The sequence below is a fragment of the Macaca thibetana genome, chromosome 3 (genome assembly GCF_024542745.1).
Source record: "Macaca thibetana thibetana isolate TM-01 chromosome 3, ASM2454274v1, whole genome shotgun sequence".
In the NCBI taxonomy this organism is placed as follows: domain Eukaryota; kingdom Metazoa; phylum Chordata; class Mammalia; order Primates; family Cercopithecidae; genus Macaca; species Macaca thibetana.
In genome coordinates, this window is record NC_065580.1 from 114,547,574 (window position 1) to 114,569,812 (window position 22,239).

Below are 22,239 nucleotides of genomic sequence, written 5' to 3' on the forward strand. Positions count from 1 at the left end.
TTCTGCTAGGGATGCATACTGAGATATTTATGCACCGAATGGTAAACGTCCCAGGATCTAGGGCCCAGATGGAACAAGACTGGCTAAGAATTGGTAACTGTTGAAGCTGGGTTCGTTCTATCATTTTCTCTGTGTTTGGGAATGTTTGAAATTTTCCACCATAAAAAGTTAAACAGGAAAAAAATGCCCAAGAATATGGCAGGGTGAGGCTGTGCAGTCCTGGGTGGAGCCTGCCCTCTGGAGCCGCACATGGCTGGGCATCCCTGCCCCTGCCCAGAGAGGCATCCTGCGGGAAGGTCACAGCAGGGAGCTGGCTGCTGAGAATGCCAGGCAGTCCCCCCGGCTGGCTACCCCTTCCTCCCACCACCCCACCCAGCTTGCATCGAATGAGGAAACAGGCCAGGCATGCAGCACGAGAGGCGCAAGCACCTGGGAGCGAGGCCTGTGATGAGGCGCAGGGCGTTCATGGCAACACAAAGCAGCTCAGCTCTGCGGTCTGTGTGGTCAGCAGGGTCTCCAGGGCGCAGCCATCCTCTCACTCAGATTCCTGCTACCCTAAATCCTTCTGACTCATAGAGCACTTTGAGACTATAAATAGGGGGTGTGAGGTTAATTAGAGGAGCTATGTAATTCCACAGAATCATACTCGGGTGGTTTTCTGCTTGACCCTAACAAACTCCTACTCATCCTTCAACGCCCATGCAACACAACTTTTGGAGTGACTTGCTCCGACCCCTCAGGACTGCCTCTCCAGGGCCCCACCCAGCACACAGTGTCGTCGCTGCTGGTTTCAGGCTGTATCTGCTCATCTTTGTGTCCTCAGTGTAAACCTGTTAGATGAGTGAGAGTCTATGCCTAGGGCGTGTCTAAAGGGGTTCCTCTCTCCTCCTAAGGTCTCACACAATTGAGGAATGAAGCAGAATGTGCAGAGTGGCCAGGAAGCCCTGGGTCTGACATGCCCCATGGTCCCTGGCCGAGGAGAAGCAGGCAGGGACAAAGTGATCCCAAAGGAGACGCTGGCAGCACAGTGCTGCCCTGCATGGGCCCACGGGTGTGGGCCCGGCATCCAGGAGGGAGGGAAGGCCCCACGGGACTCAATCTGTGGAGAGAGGGCCCACACTGCACACATGTGTCACCAGGCCACAGGGCACGAGGTGGTGCTGCCTCACATGTATGGCCCTGGGAAGTGCATATCAGGGCTGCAGGTCTAGGTGGACAAGGCTTTGGAGGTCCCTGATAAGGAAGGGCCCAAGGTGGGTGGGGGTGGCTGCTGACCTTCAGGGACAGATGGAAAAGCAGGAGGGAGACAGCCAGCTATGGGTTCTGGTTTCCCAGGCTAATACATTTGCACAGGCTTTTAAAACACCAAGTTGACCGGCAAGCAACATTTTTGCCAAACTGAATTCACTGACACGTGTCATGGAGCTCCTCCCGAGTGTGGGGTCTCAGTGGGTCTGCCAGCGTCATCAGCAATTAACTAGAGCCAGAAAAGTAGCAGCCTTTGTTCAACAGAACATCGCACGGCAGTGGGAAGGGATCCATCCCACGGACACACCCCAGAACATCACCCGAGCACAAGGCAGGTCGCAGTGGCAGCACAACTCCACTTTCAGGCTCAGACACAAGCGGGTGAAACGCCCATGTGGCAAAACAACAGAGAAACGAGGCAGGGATGAGCATAAAATCAGGAGAGGGATGAGGGAGAGGGGGTGCCTGGGAGGCTCCAACGTGAGGTGTTTGAGGTTCCTGCTCTTCCTGGCTTAGGGATCCACCTTTGTGCTGGGTGATACTCCCCCCACCCCTCCAGAACACTTCACACTAGTGCCTCCGCCAGTGCCAGCCACAGAATGTCAGGGAACACAGAAGCCTCCTGGGCTCCGTGCAGGGCACACAGAAAGCACGCGGGAGGCGCCGGCTTTAACATGATTGCTGTCATCGCAGGGTGGCCGTGGGACCTGTGCCATGCCTAGCATCTCAGTTTCAAGCCTGCTAGAGAAAGGCTGCACTGGGCAGTGCCAGGACTGAGGGTCCAGCGGGGCCACCAGACACGTGTGGGTCTTCATCCATGATGGGGCAGTCACACGACATATGAGCTGCTCCCTGAGGCCAGGAGAACAGCAGGCGGTGGCCCACACTCGATCATCCCCATGCCTGGGCTCAAGCCAGCAGCAGTCCCTGGGTGGTCCTGGGGAAAATGTGGCCACCGCAGATGACCACACTGACCCACGACTCCCAGCAGCACAGGTTTGGAGGACAGCAGAGGCAGCTCAGATCCTGTGGTCGTGGTATGGCCGCCCATTCAGGGTCTGTGCACTCAGCAGACACCCCAGGACCCTGGCCAGGCCTCTCGGCATCAGCAGCTTCCTGCCCTCTGCTCCCGGCGACATCTGCCCCCCAGAACCCCAATCACCCTTGGTCTCACCCATAATGACACACTCAGGCTGGTGTCCCCTCTTGCCTCAACCACATGGCTCAGTACCTGGAGGCTTCCTGGACATTCCTCCTGAGTCTGGACTGAAATCCTGGCTACAGAGGTCACTCCCTCCTCCTCCCACCTGCTTGTCCAAACACCGCGGAGCCCATCGAAGCTGACTCTTGGAGCAAGTGGCCTTCACCTCCACCCACTGCTCTCCCAGCCAGGGGCCACTTCCAGGACCCCCACCTCCCTCACTCCAGGCCCCTGGGTTCCCTGACGCATCTTCCCAAGCAGGACCTGGGAGGACCTCTCATTCCCCCAGCTCAGCTTGGGCTGGTCCCAGCCTAACTGCCGGAGGGCCAGACAGTCCACACATGCACCTACACATGCATGTGTGCATAGACACATGTGTGAACATGCGTAGGTATGCTCACGCACACACAGACCTCCTCTCCGTGGCGCCCTGTGACAGGCAGGGAGTGTCCAGGCCTCAGGGATGTCTCTCAGAGACCCACAGGAACTGGCCACAGGCACAACTGAGCACCGCCCACTTACGACCAGTTCTGTGTCTTGATCAAGAAAAAACAAGCTGACTGCCCTAGGTCCTGGAACACAGCCTGGCCCACCCACCCCACCACAGGCTGGGCCCCAGGGGGCCAAGAGAGCTGACCAGCAGGTGGAGGCACAGGGCAGAAGGGAAACCCAGGCCCCCACAATATGTGGGGAATGGTTGGGAGCGCATGCCTCTGGACCTGCCCCAGCCCACTCCTCAGTGTCCCTGCTGAACCTTCTGCAGTGTCACCCTCCCATGGCCCCTCGTGGGCTGGGACACCCACAGGGGGACTGACCCAGCCCTGGGCACCTCCAAGCCCCGGGCACCCCCAAGCCCCTTCATGGCTCAGTGACAAGGAGGCAGACAAGGGCTGGGACAGGAGCAGGTCCTACTGCAGCCTAAAGGACCTCCCCACAACCTGGTGTCAGAGAATGCTCCCAAGAAGGGGAAACACTGATGGCCTAGTACACAGCAGTCACTCAAACAACACATCGCTCCACAAATCGCACATGCCCGCCCCCACAGGTGGCTGGATCACTGTAAACTGCAGGCCACAGACAGTAGGCAGCTCTCCCACCAACCCAGAGGAGGCCCGTCTCTGCCCACATTAGGCCCTCAGCATCTGGCAGCCTGGCCAGATGGGTCAGGGCCTCTCCAGCTCCCAATTAGCTCAGATTTGTGCCTGGATGCTAATCAAGGCTGCTGGCAGTGCCCTGGGAGGGGAGGGGCTGAGAGCAGCAGACAGGGGCTTCACTTGGCTCCCTCTACCAGGGCATCATCCGGCCGGTCCCTCCTCCATGGACCTGCACCATACAGGGCAGTGACATGGGGCTGCCACCTCAGTGAGGCAGCCCACCCACCCCGCACCCACCTCCACAGCCTCACCTGGCGCTCTGGCACACCCCACCTTGGGGCTCCAGCAGGACCCCTGCGCTAGTCCCTCCCCATCGCCTCCTCAGATCTGTGCTCCAACCACAACAGCTGCCCCAGGATGCCTCTGCCCATCACCATCAGATTTGCTGTGTGCTGACTTTGGGTGTTGTTTGTCCTTGACCTGCCCCACGGGACAAGGACAGCACAAGGGCAGGGAGACCCCGTGAGGGCAGGAGCCTGTCTGCTCCATCACCATCTGCAGCGCCCAGAGCTGACCATGGCCAGCAGGGCTCGGGAGGCACATCCACACGCCGAGGGCCACCTGGGGCCAGCACCACTCGAGGCCCTTCCTCGCACACACCCCACGTGTCTGAGAAGCCCTCCCAGGGCAGGCGGGAGTGCCCTGCCACTGTGTATAAGACTTGGGCTCTGTTAGTTAAGAAACTGCCGGGTCACCTCCCAGTTGGCCATGATGCCAGGACTCTGCTGTCAGAAAGCAGATGGCCAACCGCAGCACTGCCTGGTCACCCGAAACTTTGTCACTGAGCTCTCATTCGGCCCACGGCTCTCAGGGCAGATGACATCACCCAACCACCATGGCGGCCTGGCCACCTTGAACCTCTCCCCCTCCAGCTCTGGGGACAGAGACCCCAATACACTTGGGAAGGGGAGGTGAAGGGGGGCCCTGAGAACACCCTAACCAGAGCACAAAGGTGAATCCAGGGGTCTGAGGGTCCCTCAGCACCCCCACCAGCCCAGGCCCCACCAGGCCAGAGGTGCCCTCAAGTCCCCAACACTCCTGTGCCTCCCTGTGCCACAGCCTCCACTCCAGGAACCCACCGCATCTGTGCGTGGAGTCACAGGCCAGGTGGGCCAAGTGCTGGCCAAGCCCGGGAGGGACCTGCTGCCCAGTCCACAGGGCATGGCCTCCAAAGCCCCTGCCCCAGCCTGACAGCAGCTGCGCAGGACACTCCCCATGCCCTACCTCTGGCTGACAGCTTCTTGGTGTTGATGATCTTGGCTGCATACTCATGGCCGGTGCAGAGCTTGACACAGCGTCGGACCACAGAGAAAGCCCCCCTGGGGAGGAAAATGGGGGAGCGAGAGACAGAGACAGAGACAGACAAGGAGAAAGAGAGAGAGTGGATTAATCTCCCCATAAACACTCCCCATTAAGCATTCAGCCATCAGCCCGGCCTCGGGTAGATGGCTGTGAGTCAGAAACTGTGAGGAAGTGGGTGCTCCTCACAAGCCACTCTCAGCTGGCCCCACTCAACACCAGCAGAACAGAGGCCGGCTTCCCGATGGCTGGCAGAGCCCTGGCAGATGGCACGCCCTGGGGGGCTGTGCAGAGAAGGAAGATCGGTCAGGCCCTCGGGAGGGCGGCGGATGGGCCCCGTTCAGCTTCTGTGTGACCCACAAGCCTGTATCCTTGTGGGTTGGCTGGACCAAGAGTCTACGTCCACAGGTCTCTCAGCAGGCATCCTCAGGGGCTCTGTACCACATCCATGAGGCCCTGCTGAGTCCTCCCTAGAGGGAAATGAAGCTGGCCTTGTCTGGAAGGCCCAGCTCCAGAGGGCAGTTATATTGGGATTTGGTGCAGTCGGACATGGAGACTCAAGGAAAGTTTTGTAGGGAGGGAGAAACATCACATCGTTAAACTGCAAAGCTGGAGGAGAGGGTCCTGAGATCCTCCACTGTCCAGGTGTCATCGCAGAGGCCATGGAGGCCCAGGGTAGGGGCAAAGGGATATTCACGAACTGGCAGCCTGGGGGTAGGGAGAGGGGAGGAGGGATGGGGCACAGAGGGAGCTGACCAGCACCAACCATGGTCCAGAGCCCAAGAGACACATGGAAGGAATGCGGTTAAGGCTGCTGAGGCCATCGAGAAGAGGCCCTGAACGTACCGCACAAAGCCTGGCCTGCGGAGGAGCTCCTGCCCCAGCTTCAGGGCACCCTGAGGGAGTCAGTGCCACCCAATGGGAGCCACAGAGCCTATGAGGCAGGAGGGGAGGGGGCCAGTGCCCACCAGGAGGCACCGAAGAATCTGACTAGTCACCACCGTTGATTTAATTTGATTTCAGATTATTTTCTAAGAACAGCACATGTAAGGCAAGGGTCCTGGACAATAAATGTCACATGAAGGGTCTGAGTCCAGACAGAAGGGCCAGCGGATGCTTTCAGGCTGGCGCTGGGAGAAAGGGGGGCTTGGAGGAAGCCCACCACCAGGCAGGCACCCACCAGTGCAAACCTGAGCATGCACGGCCCTCCCGTGTCTGCGCCTGCAAAGTGCCCAGCCTCCCCTCCCAGACAGCTTCCTCGGCCTGGACAGCCTGAGAAACCCACATGGGAGTGCAGGCCAAGGACTCTGCGTGGTGGAAGAGGAGCATCTTACATATGAACACTGTTTTATCTACAGTCCTTCGTGGAGATAAATCTTTGTAAAAGAGTACTGTTCAATTCCTCAGAAAGATAAATAATTACACTAAATCTAATTGAACATTTTCTTAATGACTCAGGTCTTATGAGCAGTGATTGTGCTTGGGCGGCCGCTGAGCTGCATCTTAGCTTTTTAAAGTCAACCCGTGAACAGGGACAGGGGCTGCCTCAGGAGATGTGGGGGGGAGACGCGGCAGGGGCAGGCGTGGCGGGGGGAGATGACGCAGCGGGGGGAGACTCCGCGGGGGCGCTCACTGTTCACTCCGCATTCTCTTGCTCTGCTTGATTTTTTCACCATGTGCATCAGTTATGTTCTCAAAATGTTTTTAAAGAAAAATATAAAGAAAGGATTATTGTTTTTAACATATAACATTAACTTGGGAGATTGAGGTGAGGGCAAAGACCATGGGCTTTTTGCCTGGTCTGGCTTCAATCCCGGTTAGACAGGGTGACATAGCTCTCTGAGCCTCAGTTTCCCCATCCATATGACCAAGCAGAAGGGCTTTCTGGGGCCACTACTGTGTGGCTGTTTGCCAGACTTCTTGATCAGGAGAGGTGAGAGCTTCCAGAAACGAGTCCTGAGCTACCATCTGTCGCGCTCTGACCCCTAGAAGGCTCAGTGGCCTCAGTGGCCGCAGGGCTGACCTGGCAGGCCTCCACTGCGTGCTCTGGACCAGGCCCTGAAGGGAGCGGGGAGTCTGGGCCTCCCTGCACTGGGACCCGATCACACACTGCAGGGCTGACCCTCAGTGGGAAGTTCAACACACTGCACATCTATGCCAAGCTGATGATGCCCGTAAGGCACCGCTGTGGTGAGCCCATCCTGGGAGCCGGGAGGACACCCAAGTGCAGCTTCCCACCAGCACAGCAGCCTCCCAGCTGCTGGCCGGACTCAAGTACAGGAGCAAAGGGCGGCAAGCCACAGCTGTTCCCAGCACATGACATCCACGCACCATACCACCAAGAGTCTGGCAGCAGGTGGGTGGGTCTAGGGATTCCTCCAGTTGGTCCCTCTCCCCTCCCTGGGTCAGGCAGCCCCTTTCTCCTCTGCAGAAGGCTCCAGAGCCACCCCTGCACCATCGGCCTGGGTCAGAGCAGTCAGCAATCAGCGAAGGCGGGGCAGGGAACACAGGTAAGACTGCCAGAGCCAGGGGGCCAAGGCCAGGCAGCCCACAGAGGAAGGAGGAAGGCATGGCTGGGGGCCTTGGGATGAGTGTAGGATGGGAGCACCAGGCCGCACAGCTGCAGTGACATACGAGGTGGCAGGCACGGTGCCAGGCACCCGGCAGACACTCGCAGGAAGGGCCCGGGTTGCAGGGCCCGGGGGTGAGGAAGGCCCTGCTCTTGGACACAGGCCTGCAGGTGGGGTGGAGGGCACCCTCAAGAAGAGAGGACAGGGTCCCCTTTCCCAGGGACTCGGATGCCCCCAGAGGGAGAAGGTGGCCAGCTGGGGGAAGAGCAGGAGGGCCGGCTCCCAAAGACACCACTGCCCCCTCCGCCCTGCTCCTGGGCTCTGCCTCTCCCACGCCTTCTGTCCCCCACCGCAGCCCCAGACCTTCTCTGAGCCCCAATGTCATCGCCGTACCCAATCTCTCCCTCTCCTCTCTCCTCTGGGGGACTTAAGGAATGCATGCTTAAGTCTCCCATCCCAGTCATTTGCCTGCTTCACCCACCACTTCCCCTAAAGAGCACCCTGAAAGGGGCTCCTCCCCATAATGGCTGTCCACCCGCACCCATCCTGCCATCTCCCCAGGGGACTTGGGCTGGCAGCTGCAGATCCACCTCTGCCTCCTCCCCTTCCTGGTGGTTCTGCCACTTGCCAGACAGCAATCTGTCACAGGAAGCCCCTTTGGAAGTGTCAGCCCTCTTGAGAAGCGGCCACAAACACATTTAGCATGAGCCATGCAGGCCACGGCTGGGGCCCCAACATCTCTGGCTTCCCCCAGAGCAAAGAAGCCAGCACCATCAACATCCTCCCTTGCAACCCAGTGCTTGCCCGCCAGAGTTTATAAACATTGAGAGACAACACTGACAAAGAGCCTAGATCTGCATCGTAAGCCTGTCCCTGCTGCCAAGGGCAAACTCCTATGTGTCCTTCAAGATCCAATGCAAACAGCTGCCCCCTTTCCCAGCTCTCACAGAAAGTCAGCTTGGTCTTTAGATATTGCACCTCTCATGTTCCTTAGGTTAGTTTACTTAATTATTTACCTGTTCACTTTTGCCACTCCCCCTTCCAGTGGCTCTCTATGGGCAGAGTGCCCTATACTCTGGACCTAGGTATCAGGCACAGTGCCTAGGCTGTGATATAGGAGCAAGAACTGACCTGCAAGCAATACAGTGGGCTGTGGAGCGTGGAGCTGCTGGGCCTCAGGGCTTGTCCAGCCCAGCAGTACAGGAAGAGCGGCCCCTAGAGTGTCCCAGCAGGAGGGGAGACCCACCAAGGTTTCCGGGAACTGTGGGTAGATGGGTCTGTGCTACAATGAGGCCATAAGGCTCTGGTCAGAGCCAGGGGGTACCCCAAGTAAATAAGGCCTGGAGCTTAGGCTCCCCACCTCCCCACCAGCGCACACACAGGCTCGAAACCCTGTCTTCTTGTTCGGAAGCACGGGTGGGCCTAGCAGGTGGCAGCATGGTCCTCAGGCTCAGCAAAGAATGCCTTGGATGGCACTGCAGGTGCACAGACTGACCGCACGCCTGCCCCTGGGGTGTGGCCCGCCCCAGGCAGCTGCAAGGGCACAGTGGGTTGGGGCAAAGGCAGGAAGTAGCTGGAAGAGGTGCTCCTATGGGATCCCAGGTCGATGTTCCTGTGGGCTGCGAACTGCATCTGAACATCAAGGTTGCCTGCATGATGGCCTGCGTGGGACGAATGCTACTGAGCCAGGCTGAAAGCAATTTTGAATAACCTGTTCAGATCATGAGGCCCCCGGGCACCTAGCATATTACGGTGCTTTTAAAATCAAATAAAGCTAATCAAAACAAGAAAACACTCTTTGAGTCCTTGCTTTGTGGAAGGCTCTGAACGCTGTCTCATTTACAGTGGGATCAAGAGTACCAGGGTAACCTGTCCTGAAAGAGAAGGGGAAGAATGGTGAGAATGGAGCCCCAGAACTACGTGGCCTGTTTCTATGACTGCACCTGCTTGGGCACCTCCTTTATTGCAGGGGGCTCAGCCTCCTCGCGTGATAATGGGGTGAAGGCCACCTGCGAGGAGAGGTGCTGAGTGTAGCTGCCCTGACTGCAGCCACCCAGGGCAGTTGGTGTTTCACGGGCATCCTGTGGGCTCCCGGGGCTTCACGGGCAGAGGCGGCAGGAAGCGTCATTGTCTGCAGGATGCCCCATCCGCCTCTGTCTCCTCCTCACATCCAGTCTATGGCTTCTCTGGCTCCACAACAGACTGCTGGTCCAGGCCCTGGCTTTCCCAACTCTGAGCTGTCCCCCCACCCCCATGCCTGCCTCTTCCCTCCAGTCCCCACTTGAAACCAGCCACCTGTTGCTGACTATCCATGGCTCCCACCAACCCCCACGGAGCTCCCCACTGCAGGTGGCTCTGTGACCTGCCCTGCTTTCCACTAGGAGCTGGTTGCACTGCGGCCCTCCCCAGCTTCCCACACCTCTCCCCGGCGAGCTGGGAGGAGGTGTGTCCCTGAGCAGCATGGCTGGAGTTCATGTGAGGGCCCAGAGAGCAGGAATATGCTGGGTCTCACTCGCCTTGCCCCCAGCAGGACCACACAACAGCCCCTCTAGGGCCCTCTCATGCCTCACCTTCACTGGTGAAGAGTGGGGGTTACCATGATTACCGGCTCTTGGGGTGCCAGTTAAGACACTTGGTAATGACACCAGGGAGGGAAGGTTGGACCCTGGGTCCCCACCGCCCATCCCGTGTGGTCACGCAGACCTTGCTCAGGCGCCCTCCCCAGCTACCTCACAAGGGCTGGTGACTTCCATCAGTAATATAGCAGTGATTGTCCCCCTACACAGAATGAGGTGACACATGTACCAGCCACAACACAGTATCCGGCATCCAGAAAGAGCTGGCAGTGTGATTCTGCTGTCAGGATGGCATGGGCGGGGACCCGGGCTCTCGGGGCTGCCTCGTGCATGTGATCCCCACGACAGGCTGCTGAGCTCCTGCAGGGCAGCGCTGGGCCACACAGGATCAAAGCGGCCTCTGCATTAGCCCACTCAACACTTGGATTCTGTTCCCTTAGAGGAAATTTCGGAGGCAGCAGCTTCTCTCCCTGTTCCTCTCTCTGCCTCCCGCAGCCCATGTCCACAGCGTCCAGTTTCCTCCCCGAGCACTGGGGCCTGTGCCACCCGAGCCAGGGCTGCCTGCCTCAACCCTGAGCCTCGCAGGTTGGCTGCAGTTCACAGGCGTGTGCACACACACGCGTGCACTCTCCTCATTCAGACGTTGCAGAATGGGCTGGAAATGCCTCTCGGATTCCCAACAACAGTGACAGCCAAGGGCCATGGGACCCCTTTGATGTACAGCACGGCCACACGCAATCCCAGGAAGTTCTTAAATTTTAGAATTTTAGAAAGCAGCTACGGAGCCTTGAGTAAAAGCAAAAGATCCAAGTCTGGCTGACCTGTTTTGTAAATCGAAATTTCCCATCCAGGTTTTGCGTGTGATGCTCCCCACGCGGGCCAGGCACTGTCTCCGTAGTAACAAGCACAGCTCCCTCCCCCCGCAGGTCCTCCAGAGCAGGTCCTTCTGGAAGAGTCTGGGCCAGCCACAGAAGCACTCTCAGGCCGACAGCTTTATTTCCTGCTGTAAATTAATAAATGGTTGTTCTGAAACCAGCCTCAGGCCACCTATGTCCTTTCTTGCCTGGCTGGCCCAGGTGGGCTCCACGAGGAGGCCTGGGCTAGGGGTGGGGGACACCCAGAAGGCACAAGTCCACTGACCTCATGCAGACCTTCGTGTTTTTCCTGTATGGGTGAAACTAAATCAAATTGGTATTTATTTGTGTGTTGGCTTAAAAACACAGTTCCTACCTTTGATTAAAATGAGCTCTTGGGAGTGCCAGAGGGGGAGGTCCTTTTATATGCTAATCTTGACCTAAGCAATTTGGTGGAAACAGTAACTTTTATATGGAACAGAGTGCTGAGGTTGTTGTGGGTTTTTTCTTTTGTGTATTTTTCTGCTTATGATAATGCAAAAACATAACTCACGTTCACAGTAGATGGAATGTATGTTTGTATTATTGTTACGTTTATGATGTTTGCTATGGAGTAAACAAGAAGGTCTACAGAACGCGTTGACGTCGCCTCCATAACCCACAGCATGGTCAGTAGGGCCCCACCGATGTTTGTATGTGTGCAAGTGTGCAGCTCTGCACCATGGGGAGGTGTCTTCTTACACGATCAGGGGGCTCTTGCTGCCACTTTCCACTTTGTCCCCTCACTATGTCCCCCGCACTGTTAATGAAGCCTCAACAGCATGATCTGACAGCTGCATACTTCTTTGCACGGTATTTACCCATCCCCAGCCTCTCTGACCCTGGGGTTTGGGCAAGGGAGGACAGTATTTGGGCTTCTGAGGAGTTTTGGACAAGCATGTGCCCCGCCAGGCAGGAGCTGGAGTCCCCAGGCCCAGAGCAACATCCCACAGGGAGGCGGGTGGGCATTCCTCCCTGCAACTGGCAGGACGTTCCCCAGGCAGGTGCATTCCGAGCCCCCAGGGCTGTGTTGTCCACTCTGCTCAGGGCCCAGGCATCCTGGGTTCTAAAAAGTAGGTCTGAGGTGACCCTACTGGAGACAAGCAGCTGGACACACTCATTTCTGCTTGTGAGACCCAAACTCGCTGTGGCCTGGGCCGGCACCCAAGCACATGCCTTATCAGCACGGGAGTTCCTATTTTGTATTTGACTTTTGTATTTAACATGACTTCACACACGAGTCCCACATTTTGACCGAGATCACATACTCACTTATAGGAAACAACATTCCCTCAAGTTGACACACCACTGATAGCTGGGTGCTTCCTCGATTAGCAAGCGTTTAGGAGGTCTCTAACTTCTCTTCTCAAAAATGGCCTGCCATGACTGTTTCAGTTATTTCAGTAGCGTTCACTTCCAAAAGCACAATTCACGTCAATTCTTCCAAACTTGGAATCTGGGTAGCTCATACAGCCCCAGAGAGAGTTCCCAAAGCTCTTTCCTGCTTTGGCCCAAGGGCTCCCCACCGCCAGCTTCGGAGCCCAATGAGAGCTAAAGTCCTAACTTATCCACGCTTTATGAGTCTGCTCGGGCTGCTGCAACAAAGTACCACCAACCAAGCGGTTTAAACAACAGATATATGTTTTCTTACAGTTCTGGTGGCCAGAAGGCAGAGATTAGGGCTGGTTCCTTCCTAGGGCTGGGGGGAGAATCTGTTCCTTACCTCTCTCCTTGGATTCCAGTGCTGCCTGCAATTCTTGGTGCTAGTTGGCTTCTAGATGCATCACCCCAATCTCTGCCTTCACAGTTACATGGTATTCTCTCTGCGTGTGTCTCTGTGTCCAAGAACACCCGTTTATAAGAACGCCAGTCACATCTCCAATATGACCTCATCCTAACGTGACTAATTACATCTGCTACTATCCTATTTCCAAATACAGTCACATTTTGAGGACTGGGCTTCCACATACATGAATTCTGGGGGATGCAGTTCAGCCCAGGATGCAAGCTGAGCCCAGGTCTGCCTTGTGGAATCTGCCACTGTGTGCAGCTACAGCAGGCAAACACTTCCCAAATCACACTCCTCAAACATAAGCTTCACAGGACATTAACAGATGCTAGGTGTAAAAGGGGTTCTGTGAGAAAAGGAGTTTGGGAACCAATAGGTTAGACAATGCTTCCTTCCTTCCTTTCTTTAACTGCAGGACTTCTCAGGGCCTTTAATGGGATCATCTGTACTGTGAATCTCCAAGAAGGGAGTATGAGGTTCATCCTTTTCTTAACCTATTTGACCACAGAAATCTTTATTCAAAAAGGCTCTGGAGGGCCAGGAGTGGAAGGAGAAGGAACTTCTATTCTTAGGACTCAACACTGGCCCCTTTCTGAAACCTGTGTGATCCACTGAAGCCACAACAGATACTTCTGATGAAATGAACACATTAACAAAGAAACACATGGCAAGAGCCGGGCAGAAACCTCTCCTGTCCATCAACCTGATGTCCACAGGCTCATCCAAGGAACACCCAAATTTGACGGCTCCACCCCACAGCAGCAGCCACTGCCCTGGGGTCTTTGTGGGTGCATCTCAGAACGAGAAAACCCCAGCAGAACACTTTCTGCTCTCTGCCCCTCTCAGCAGAGTGGTGTGGCTGCCCCTCTCGGCCTCCTGGGGACCAGGCGCCCCTCCCATCAGAGCCCCTCTCTCAGGGGCAGGGCCCTTCCCACCCACCTGTGCAGGAAGCCACTCGCTTCGGTGCTTCAAAGTCTCAAACCTGCCAGGTCCCTGGTCACTGTTCTGCTAAATTTCCTCCCAGATACTGAATGGCTCATCATCCGGTCAAGCCAGGAAAGTATATTCAGAGACACCATTTTCTTCACATTTTTGACAATGCTATGAGCAGAGCACAGGCCATTTCTTAACCAAATACGCTCATGACAAAATCCCCCATATGCCCTGGTGAGGTTCACAGGGGAATGGTGATGCATGGGAGCGCTTCCACATTTTCACATGGGTCAACGTGGTCGTGGTCACTTCCAGACAGCCAGATCGAGTCTGTACAGGTTTTCCTCCCATATGTTGACAATCCCGTATAGCAGTGGTCCCCAGCCTTTCTGGCACCAGGGACTGGTTTTATGGAAGGCAATTTTCCCACAGACTGGGGCGGGGGCTAGGGAAAAATAGTTTGAATAGAATGAAACCGTTCCACCTCACATCATCAGGCGTTAGTTAGATTCTTTTTTTTTTTTTTTTTTTTTTTTTTTTTTTTTTTTTTGAGACGGAGTCTCGCTCTGTCGCCCAGGCTGGAGTGCAGTGGCTGGATCTCAGCTCACTGCAAGCTCCGCTTCCCGGGTTTACGCCATTCTCCTGCCTCAGCCTCCCGAGTAGCTGGGACTACAGGCGCCCGCCACCTCGCCCGGCTAGTTTTTTGTATTTTTAGTAGAGACGGGGTTTCACCATGTTAGCCAGGATGGTCTCGATCTCCTGACCTTGTGATCCGCCCATCTCGGCCTCCCAAAGTGCTGGGATTACAGGCTTGAGCCACCGCGCCCGGCCGTTAGATTCTTTTAAGGAGCGCGCGACCTAGATCCCTCGCTTGCGCAGTTCACAATAGGGTTCGTGCTCCTATGAGAATCTAACACCGCCGCCGATCTGACAGGAGGCAGAGCTCAGGCCGTGATGCTGGCTTGCCCACGGCACATCTCCTGCTGTGCAGCCCAGTTCCTGGTCCGTGTACTGGTCCCAGTACTGGTCCGTGGCCTGACGGTACCCGGCTGTATAGGATAGCAGAACAGTGTGATTTTTGACTTGTTTCTGTAACACTGTCTTCAATTTCGGCCTCAGGGGCCTCAGGTTTCATACTGCCCAGACCCACTGCCAGGATCTGCTACAGCCAGGACCCTCTGGGTCATCCTGGAGAGCTCAAGGCAAGAAAGCCAATGACAGCAAGGCAGTGGGCAGCAATCTGCAGTCGGGTGAGGTCCGACTGGCTCTCAAGGCTCCACACATCCCCAGAAAGCTAATTCTCCCTCTTCCCACCCAGCATCCCACACACCTGGCTGACCCCTCTCCAAGGAAGGAAACCCCCAGTCTCTGCCTCTCTTCTCGGGTCCTCCTGCTCTCACCAAAGTCCCCAACCCCAAGGGACCACATCAGACGCCCCGTCTGTGTATCACAGGGCCGACGGAAGGGGTGCAACAAGAGGCAGGACAAGGGCACAAGCATCCTGGGATGCATGCTGCTGATGTGATGGGTGGCCTGATACGTGGCGCGCACAGGTAGCAAAAGGGCTATGGAACAGACAGTTGGTCCCCAGGCACTGATTGCTCCCTCTCTGTCCCGGCGACCAGCCCAGAACAGGCATGCAGAAGGCACTGGGCAGTGCTTGCCCAGGGATGGTGGGAACGCTGGGGCTTGGCTGCACGTGCCCTGGGATTGATTGGCAATGTCTGCACTGAGCACCAGAAGGGGACCACGGATGCACATCATGAGATCTCTATGTGTGATTTAGAAAGATCTATGAGTCAACAGGCTACCTCCTGGCCCTGGATCAGTCCCTCCTGATTTGTATAAGTGTCATCTCCTGGCCCTCTGCTCCTCATCTCCCCAAAGGGCACCCAGGCCAGCACCCTCACCACCTTGGTACCCTGCCCATAGCTTGGCCATATATAGGCTGGTGTATGTTTGTATGACAATTCTGTGGGGGTGCTGGCCTCTCTAAGACCAAACAGGACCCTCCCAGGACACTACGGCAGTGCACCCACCCCGCCCAACAAAAGGTCAGCTAGGTCCCAGGGAACAGCAGAGTCAGATACAGATGGAGATTGGCAGATGCTGATGGTGTATCCTTCCCAGCAGGCGCTGCACTTTCTGTCCCACCTGGGATGCGGAAAGTCAAGGGAAGACAATCAAGGCCCACAATTCTGGACTCAGAAAAGCCAAGGGGAGATTAGAAAGATGGGAGGTTTGAATCAGGAAGACCTGGGGTGAATTCTGGACTTATAACTTAGTGCTGGTCTGCAAAATGGGTTTGATGATACCTATTACACAGGGTTGATGTGTTAGAATAACAGGTGTCTACCTCAAATGACACTGAAAAATAACTTCTGGGTAGATTTTTAAAAAATACCTAAATGTAAACAAACAAACAAAAAAACCCTAAAAAATGTAAAAAGTAAAGCTTAAAACATTGGTCTAGCATGTGAGAAGCTTGGAAGTCGTCACTCCTGTTCTTACAGACAAAAAGCTAAACAAACTGAAAATCAACAACTCTTCTTAGATCCATCAGAGAACTGAGGTTGCAGGAAAACTGCTGCCTCCAAAATTGGCAGATAGAGAGAATTACAACTTACCATCACTTCTCAGCCTTTCTTTAAAATCAAGTGTGGAGAATCACAACTTACCAGGGCAGAAACCTCCATGGAACCAGTACTGGGGCAGGAAAACCTAAACTGTAATTGCCGAATTGCTAAATGCTCAGCGTGGACAAGTCTGAGAATTCCAGGGTGCACAGCCTTAGCAGGGCGCACCCACACTTTTGTAAGTTCTACCTCCAGGAGCCCTACCAGGTTCTCACAGCAAAGACTGCAGGAAAACTCCTCAGGGCTTCTAGCAGGGGGAGGAGAAAAGTATTCATTTTGAAATGTGCCAGAGCGTTCTGTTCTTCTTAACAAAGCCTGCCCTCAGGAGAAATTATCTTACTACAGCCCAACCTGCTGGGGCTTTATCAGAGCCAAACCTGCCTTGGGGAAGGGAAATACCCAACTCCAGCCCCCTCCAGCCACCCTGTAGTACATAAGCCAGTGGAAGGGAGAGACTGAGAAGCACTTGTGAAGGTCACAGCACAGGGGCAGGCACACGCTGACTAAAATACTGAGGCCTAATTATAGGAGTACAGAATGCTTCCTTTCCCCCAACATCCTGCTGTCACATTACTGAAGGCCTGTTCACCACATCCCTTTTACCCAGTACATCATGTCCAGCTTTCAATAAAAAACTACAAGGCTTATAAAAAGGCAGAAAAAATAGTCTGAAGATACAGAGCATGCACCAGAACCAAAGCTTTTGGGAACTATCAAACCGGAAACTTAAAACAACTGTAATTCCCATGCTAAAGGCTCTAATGGGAGAAGTGGACAACATACAAGAACAGGTGGGTGATATAAGTAAAGAGATGGAAGTTAAAATGCTAGAAATCAAAAATGCTGTAACAGAAATAAATAATTCTTTGATGCAGACTAGACACAGCTAAAGAACCAATCAGTGAGTTTGAAAACGTATCAATAGGAACTTCTAAAACTAAAATGCAAAGACAAAAACAGAATGAAAAAGACAAAACAAAATAATCCAAGAACTATGGAAAAATTACAAAAGATATAAACGCATACAATGGAAATATCAGAAGGAGAAGAAAGGGGAAAAGCAGAATAAATATTTGAAGTAATGTTGACTGAGGCTTTCCAAAATTGAAGCCAGGCACCAAACCACAAATCCAGGATGCTCAGAGAATTCCTAGCAGAAGAAATACCCCAAAGTGTATATCTGGTCATATCACATCAAACTGCAGAAAATCGAAGAGAAAATCTTGAAATAACCCAGAAGCAAAAAATGCCTTACCTTGTCAAGGGGCAAAGAAACATTACATCAGACTTCTCAAGCTCACAAGAAGAGAGTGGAGTAAAATATCTAAAGTGTTGAAAGAAATGAACCACCAACCTAGAATTCTGTATCCAGAGAAATTATCCATCAAAAATAAAGGAGAAACAAAGATGTTCTCAAACAAAAATTGAGGCAATTGGTCACCAGTATACCTGCCTTGTAAGAAATGTTAAAAGAAATTATTCAGAAAGAAGGAAAATGACATAGCTCAGAAACTTGGATCTACATAAAGAAAGGAAGAGACTGAGAGAAGAAATAAGTGAAGGTAATATGAAATCTTTTTTCTAATTATTCATTGATCTAATAGATAACAATTTGTTCAAAATAATGATACCAACAGTGTATTTGGTAATTATCATTTATGGATAAGTGAAAGAAAGCAACATTATCAGGGATAGGAGAGAGGAATTAGAAATACTCTGCTATAACCTATAAGGTATTTGCATTACTTCATTACCTGTGAAATGGTATAGTGTTGTTTGAGAGTGGACTTGGGTTAGTTGTAGAGGTATATAGGTATATTGCAAACTCTAGGACAACCACAGAAGAGAAAGAGGAAGAGAGGAAAAAGAAGAAGAAGGAGAGTAGGAGGAGGAGGAGGAGAAGGAGAAGGAGGAAAAGAAGGAGAAAGAGGAGGAGGAGGAGCAGGAGGAGGAGGAAGAGGAGGAATGCTAAGAGAAGCAAGAGAGGAGAGAAAATGGAATCATATAAAATGCTCAATTAAACCACAGAAAGCAGAAAAAGAGTAGAAGACAAAAAAAGAAACAAAGAAAAGAAGGAAAAATAATAAACAGAAACAAATGTGGTAGCTATCAATCCAACTATATCAATAATCACTTTAAATGTCAATGGGTCTATATACGCAAATTAAAAGACAGAGATTGTCTTATTGGATCAAAAAACAAGACCAAACTGTATGTCATCTACAAGAAACCTATTTAAATATGAAGACACAAATAAGTGAAGAGTAAAGGCATGGATACTACTCAAAGTTATATCTACAGATTCAAGTGAAATTCCTATCAAAATTCCAATGACTTTTTTGCAGGGGGAAAAAAAAAAATCTTAAAATTGATATGGAGTCTCCAGGGACAAAAAAATGGTCAAAATAATCTTGAAAAAGAAAAACAAAGTTGGGGGACTCACATTTCCTGATTTCAAAACTTAATATAAAACTGGCCAGATGCAGTGCCTCATGCCTGTAATCCCAGCACTTTGGGAGGCCGAGGAGGGTGGGTCACTTGAGGTCAGGAGTTCAAGACCAGCCTGGCCAACATGGCCAAACCCTGTTCTCTAATAAAAATACAAAAATTAGCCGGGCATGGTGGTGCACACCTTTAATCCCAGCTACTCGGGAGGCTGAGGCAGGAGAATCACCTGAATCCGGAAGGTGGAGATTGAAGTGAGCTGAGATCATGCCACTGCACTCTAGCCTGGGTGACAGAGTAAGACTCCATCTCAAAAACAAAACAAAATGAAAAACCCAACCTGAATACAAAACTATAATAATCAAAATGGTCTGAAACTGGCATAAGGACAGACACAGAGACCAATGGAATAAAATAGAGTGCCCAGAAATAAATTCTCCAATATATTGATTTTCAACAAAGGAATAAAATAGAGTGCCCAGAAATAAATTCTCCAATATACTGATTTTCAACAAACCAATATATTGGTTATTCAATGGAGAAAGGACAGTCTTTTCAACAAGTGGTGATGAGGAAACTGGGATACTCACATGCAAAACAATGAAGTTGGATCCTTATCTTATACAATATACAAACAGTAACTGAAAATGAATCAAAGACCTAAATTTAAGGCTAAAATTATAAAACACTTAGAAGAAAACATAGGTGGAAATCTTCATAACATTGGATTTGGCAATGATTTCTCGGATATGACATCAGAAGTGCAGGCAACAAAAGAAAAATTAATTGGACTTCACCAAAATACAAAATTTTTGTGCATCAAAGGACACTATCAAGAGAGTGAAAAGACAACCCACAGAATTGGATAAAATATTTGCGACTCATCTATCTGATGTCGGATAAATATAGGAGAACTCCTAAACGTCAATAACAAAGAAACAAACAAGCCAATTCAAAAAATGAGCAAAGAACTTGAATAGACATTTCTCCAAAGTAGATATGCAAATGGCAAATAAGAGATGTTGAAAATATGTTCAACATCACTAGCCATGAGACAAATCAAATCAAAACCGTAATGAGATACCACTTCACATCCATTAAGATGACTATTATAAATTTTTTTTTAATTAAAAAAAGCCTGAAAATAACAAGTGTTGGTGAGGGTGTAGAGGACTTGGAACCCTTGTGCATTGCTGGTGGGAATGTAAAATGTTGCAGCCACTGTGAAAAACAGTTTGGCAGCTCCTCAGAAAGTTAAACATAGAATTACCATATGATCCAGCAATTCCACTCCAAGGTGGATCCAAAAAAAATGTAAAGCAGGGACTCAAACAGATACTTGTATACAATATTCATAGCAGCATTATTCACAATAGTCAAAAGTAGAAGCAACTCAAATGTCCATTGACAGAAGAATGGATAAATAAAGTGTGGTCTATATATACAATGAATATTATTCAGCCTTGAAAAGGAAGGAAATCACGTCTACAACATAGACGTATCTTGAGGACATTACGCTAAGTGAAATAAACCAGTCACAAAAGACACAAATACCACATGATTCCCTTTATATGGGATACCTAGAATAGGCAAATTCATAGAGAGAAAGTAGAACAGTGGTTGCTGGAGTGAGGAGAGAAGGGGAAGTCAGTTTTTAGTGGGTACAGAATTTCAGTTGGGGAAGATGAAAAAATCCTGGACAATGATTGTGGTGATGGCAGCACAACAATGTGAATATACTTAATGTCACTGAATTGTATCCTTAGAAATGGTTAAGATAGTAAAATTTTTATGTATATATGACACAATTTAAAAATTAAAAACAAATAAAAAGAATAATTTTGATTAGCCAAATCAAAATACATATAACTGAACTGTCTACATGAATTAGAGAAAATAATCGTTTTAGGATCAATAATTTGCGATTGACCATTCTTTGTCCATTTCTGGACTCTACCATTTATTGTGTGATCCTGAGAAAACTCCTCATCTGTAAATGGAGATGATAATAGTATCTCTTAGAGCTTTTGGAAAAGTCAAAAACAATGTATAGTCTGGTGCCTAGTAAAATGCTCAATAAATGTTAACCATGATTATTTCTTTCATGGATAAAGAATGGATTCTTTAATGGTAAATTATACATAATGTATAATTTTGTTTTATCATAATTTAAAAAAGCAAATGGATGGAGAAAGGTGTAGCATGCTAACAATAATTAAAATAAAGCTGGAGTAACTTTATGTATATGTGTGTGTGTGTGTGTATGTGTAGTTGTTCAGACAGGGTCTCACTCCGTCACAATCATGGCTCACTGTAGCCTCTACCTTCCAGGCTCAAGAAATCCTCCTCCCTCAGTCTCCCAAGTTGATGGGACTACAGGCATGTGCCACCATGGCTGGCTAATTTTTTTTATTTTTTGTAGAGATGGGGTCTTGCTATGCTCCCTAGACTGGTCTCAAACTCCTAGATTCAAGCATTCCTCTCACTTAGGTGCTGGGATTACAGGTGTAAGCCACCACGCCCAGCTATATATAGTAGAGACAGGGTGTTGCTATGGTGCCCAAGCTGGTCTTGAACTCCTAGGCTCAAGTGATTCTCCCACCTGGACCTCCTAAAGTGCTGTGATTACACGTGGGAGCCACTGCACCCACCCAGGAGTAACTATATTGATATCAGAAAAAAAAAAAAAAAAACAGATTTTACAACAAGGGAAATTATTGGGAATAAAGAAGAGCACTACATAATAATAAAGGGTTCAATTTTCTAAGATGATATGCAGTCCTAAACATGTGCGTACCTAACACAGAGCATCAAAATATGTGAGGCAAAAACTGATGGAACTGTAAGGATAAAAAGAGGATTCCACTATCATTGTTGGTGACTTCAACACAACTCTATCAGAAATGGACAGATCCAGCAGGCAAAAAATCAGTAAGGACATGATTGAACTCAACAGCTTCATCAATCAACTAGCTCTAATGGACATCTATAGACTACTTCATCCAACAACAGCAGAATACATTTTCTTCTCAAGCTCACATGGAACAATCACCAAGATAGACCGCATTTGGGGCCATAAACACATCCTGATACATTTAAAATAATAGTAATCATACAAAGTATGCTCTCAGACTGCAATGGAATTACACTAGAAATCAGTAGCAGAAAGATAGCTGGAAAAGCCCAAAATACATGGAAACACCACACTTCTAAATGACACACAGACAAAAGAAAAAATGTCAAGGGAAATTTTAAAATATTTTGAACTAAATGAAAATACAACTTATCAAAATTTATAGAATGCAGCAAAGGTAGTCTTTATTATTTATTTATTTTTTAGGGACAAGGTCTCACTCTGTCATGTAGGCTGGAGTGCAGTGACACAATCATAGCCCACTGCAGTCTTGAACTCCTAGGCTCAAATGATCCTCCCGCCTCAGCCTCCTGAGTAGATAGGACTACAGGCACACACCACCATGCCCTGCGATTTGTTTG

The 22,239-nt window shown here is 51.0% G+C and overlaps 1 protein-coding gene across 11 annotated transcripts in view; it reads right to left on the reverse strand.

The window, feature by feature from the left end:
- Positions 1-22,239, reverse strand: part of CAMK2B (calcium/calmodulin dependent protein kinase II beta) — a 227,816-nt gene that overhangs the window by 60,912 nt on the left and 144,665 nt on the right. For 10 of the 11 annotated variants that reach the window (XM_050783401.1, XM_050783398.1, XM_050783405.1 and 7 more), the window contains exons 1-2: positions 12,665-12,849; positions 4,828-4,922 (exon numbers count right to left, since the gene is read on the reverse strand). In XM_050783401.1, the coding sequence (XP_050639358.1) occupies positions 4,828-4,922; positions 12,665-12,834 (265 nt within the window). In that variant the 5' untranslated portion in view covers positions 12,835-12,849. Of the gene's footprint in view, positions 1-4,827; positions 4,923-12,664; positions 12,850-22,239 lie in introns of those variants that run through there. The other variant, XM_050783402.1, reaches the window with a different exon arrangement.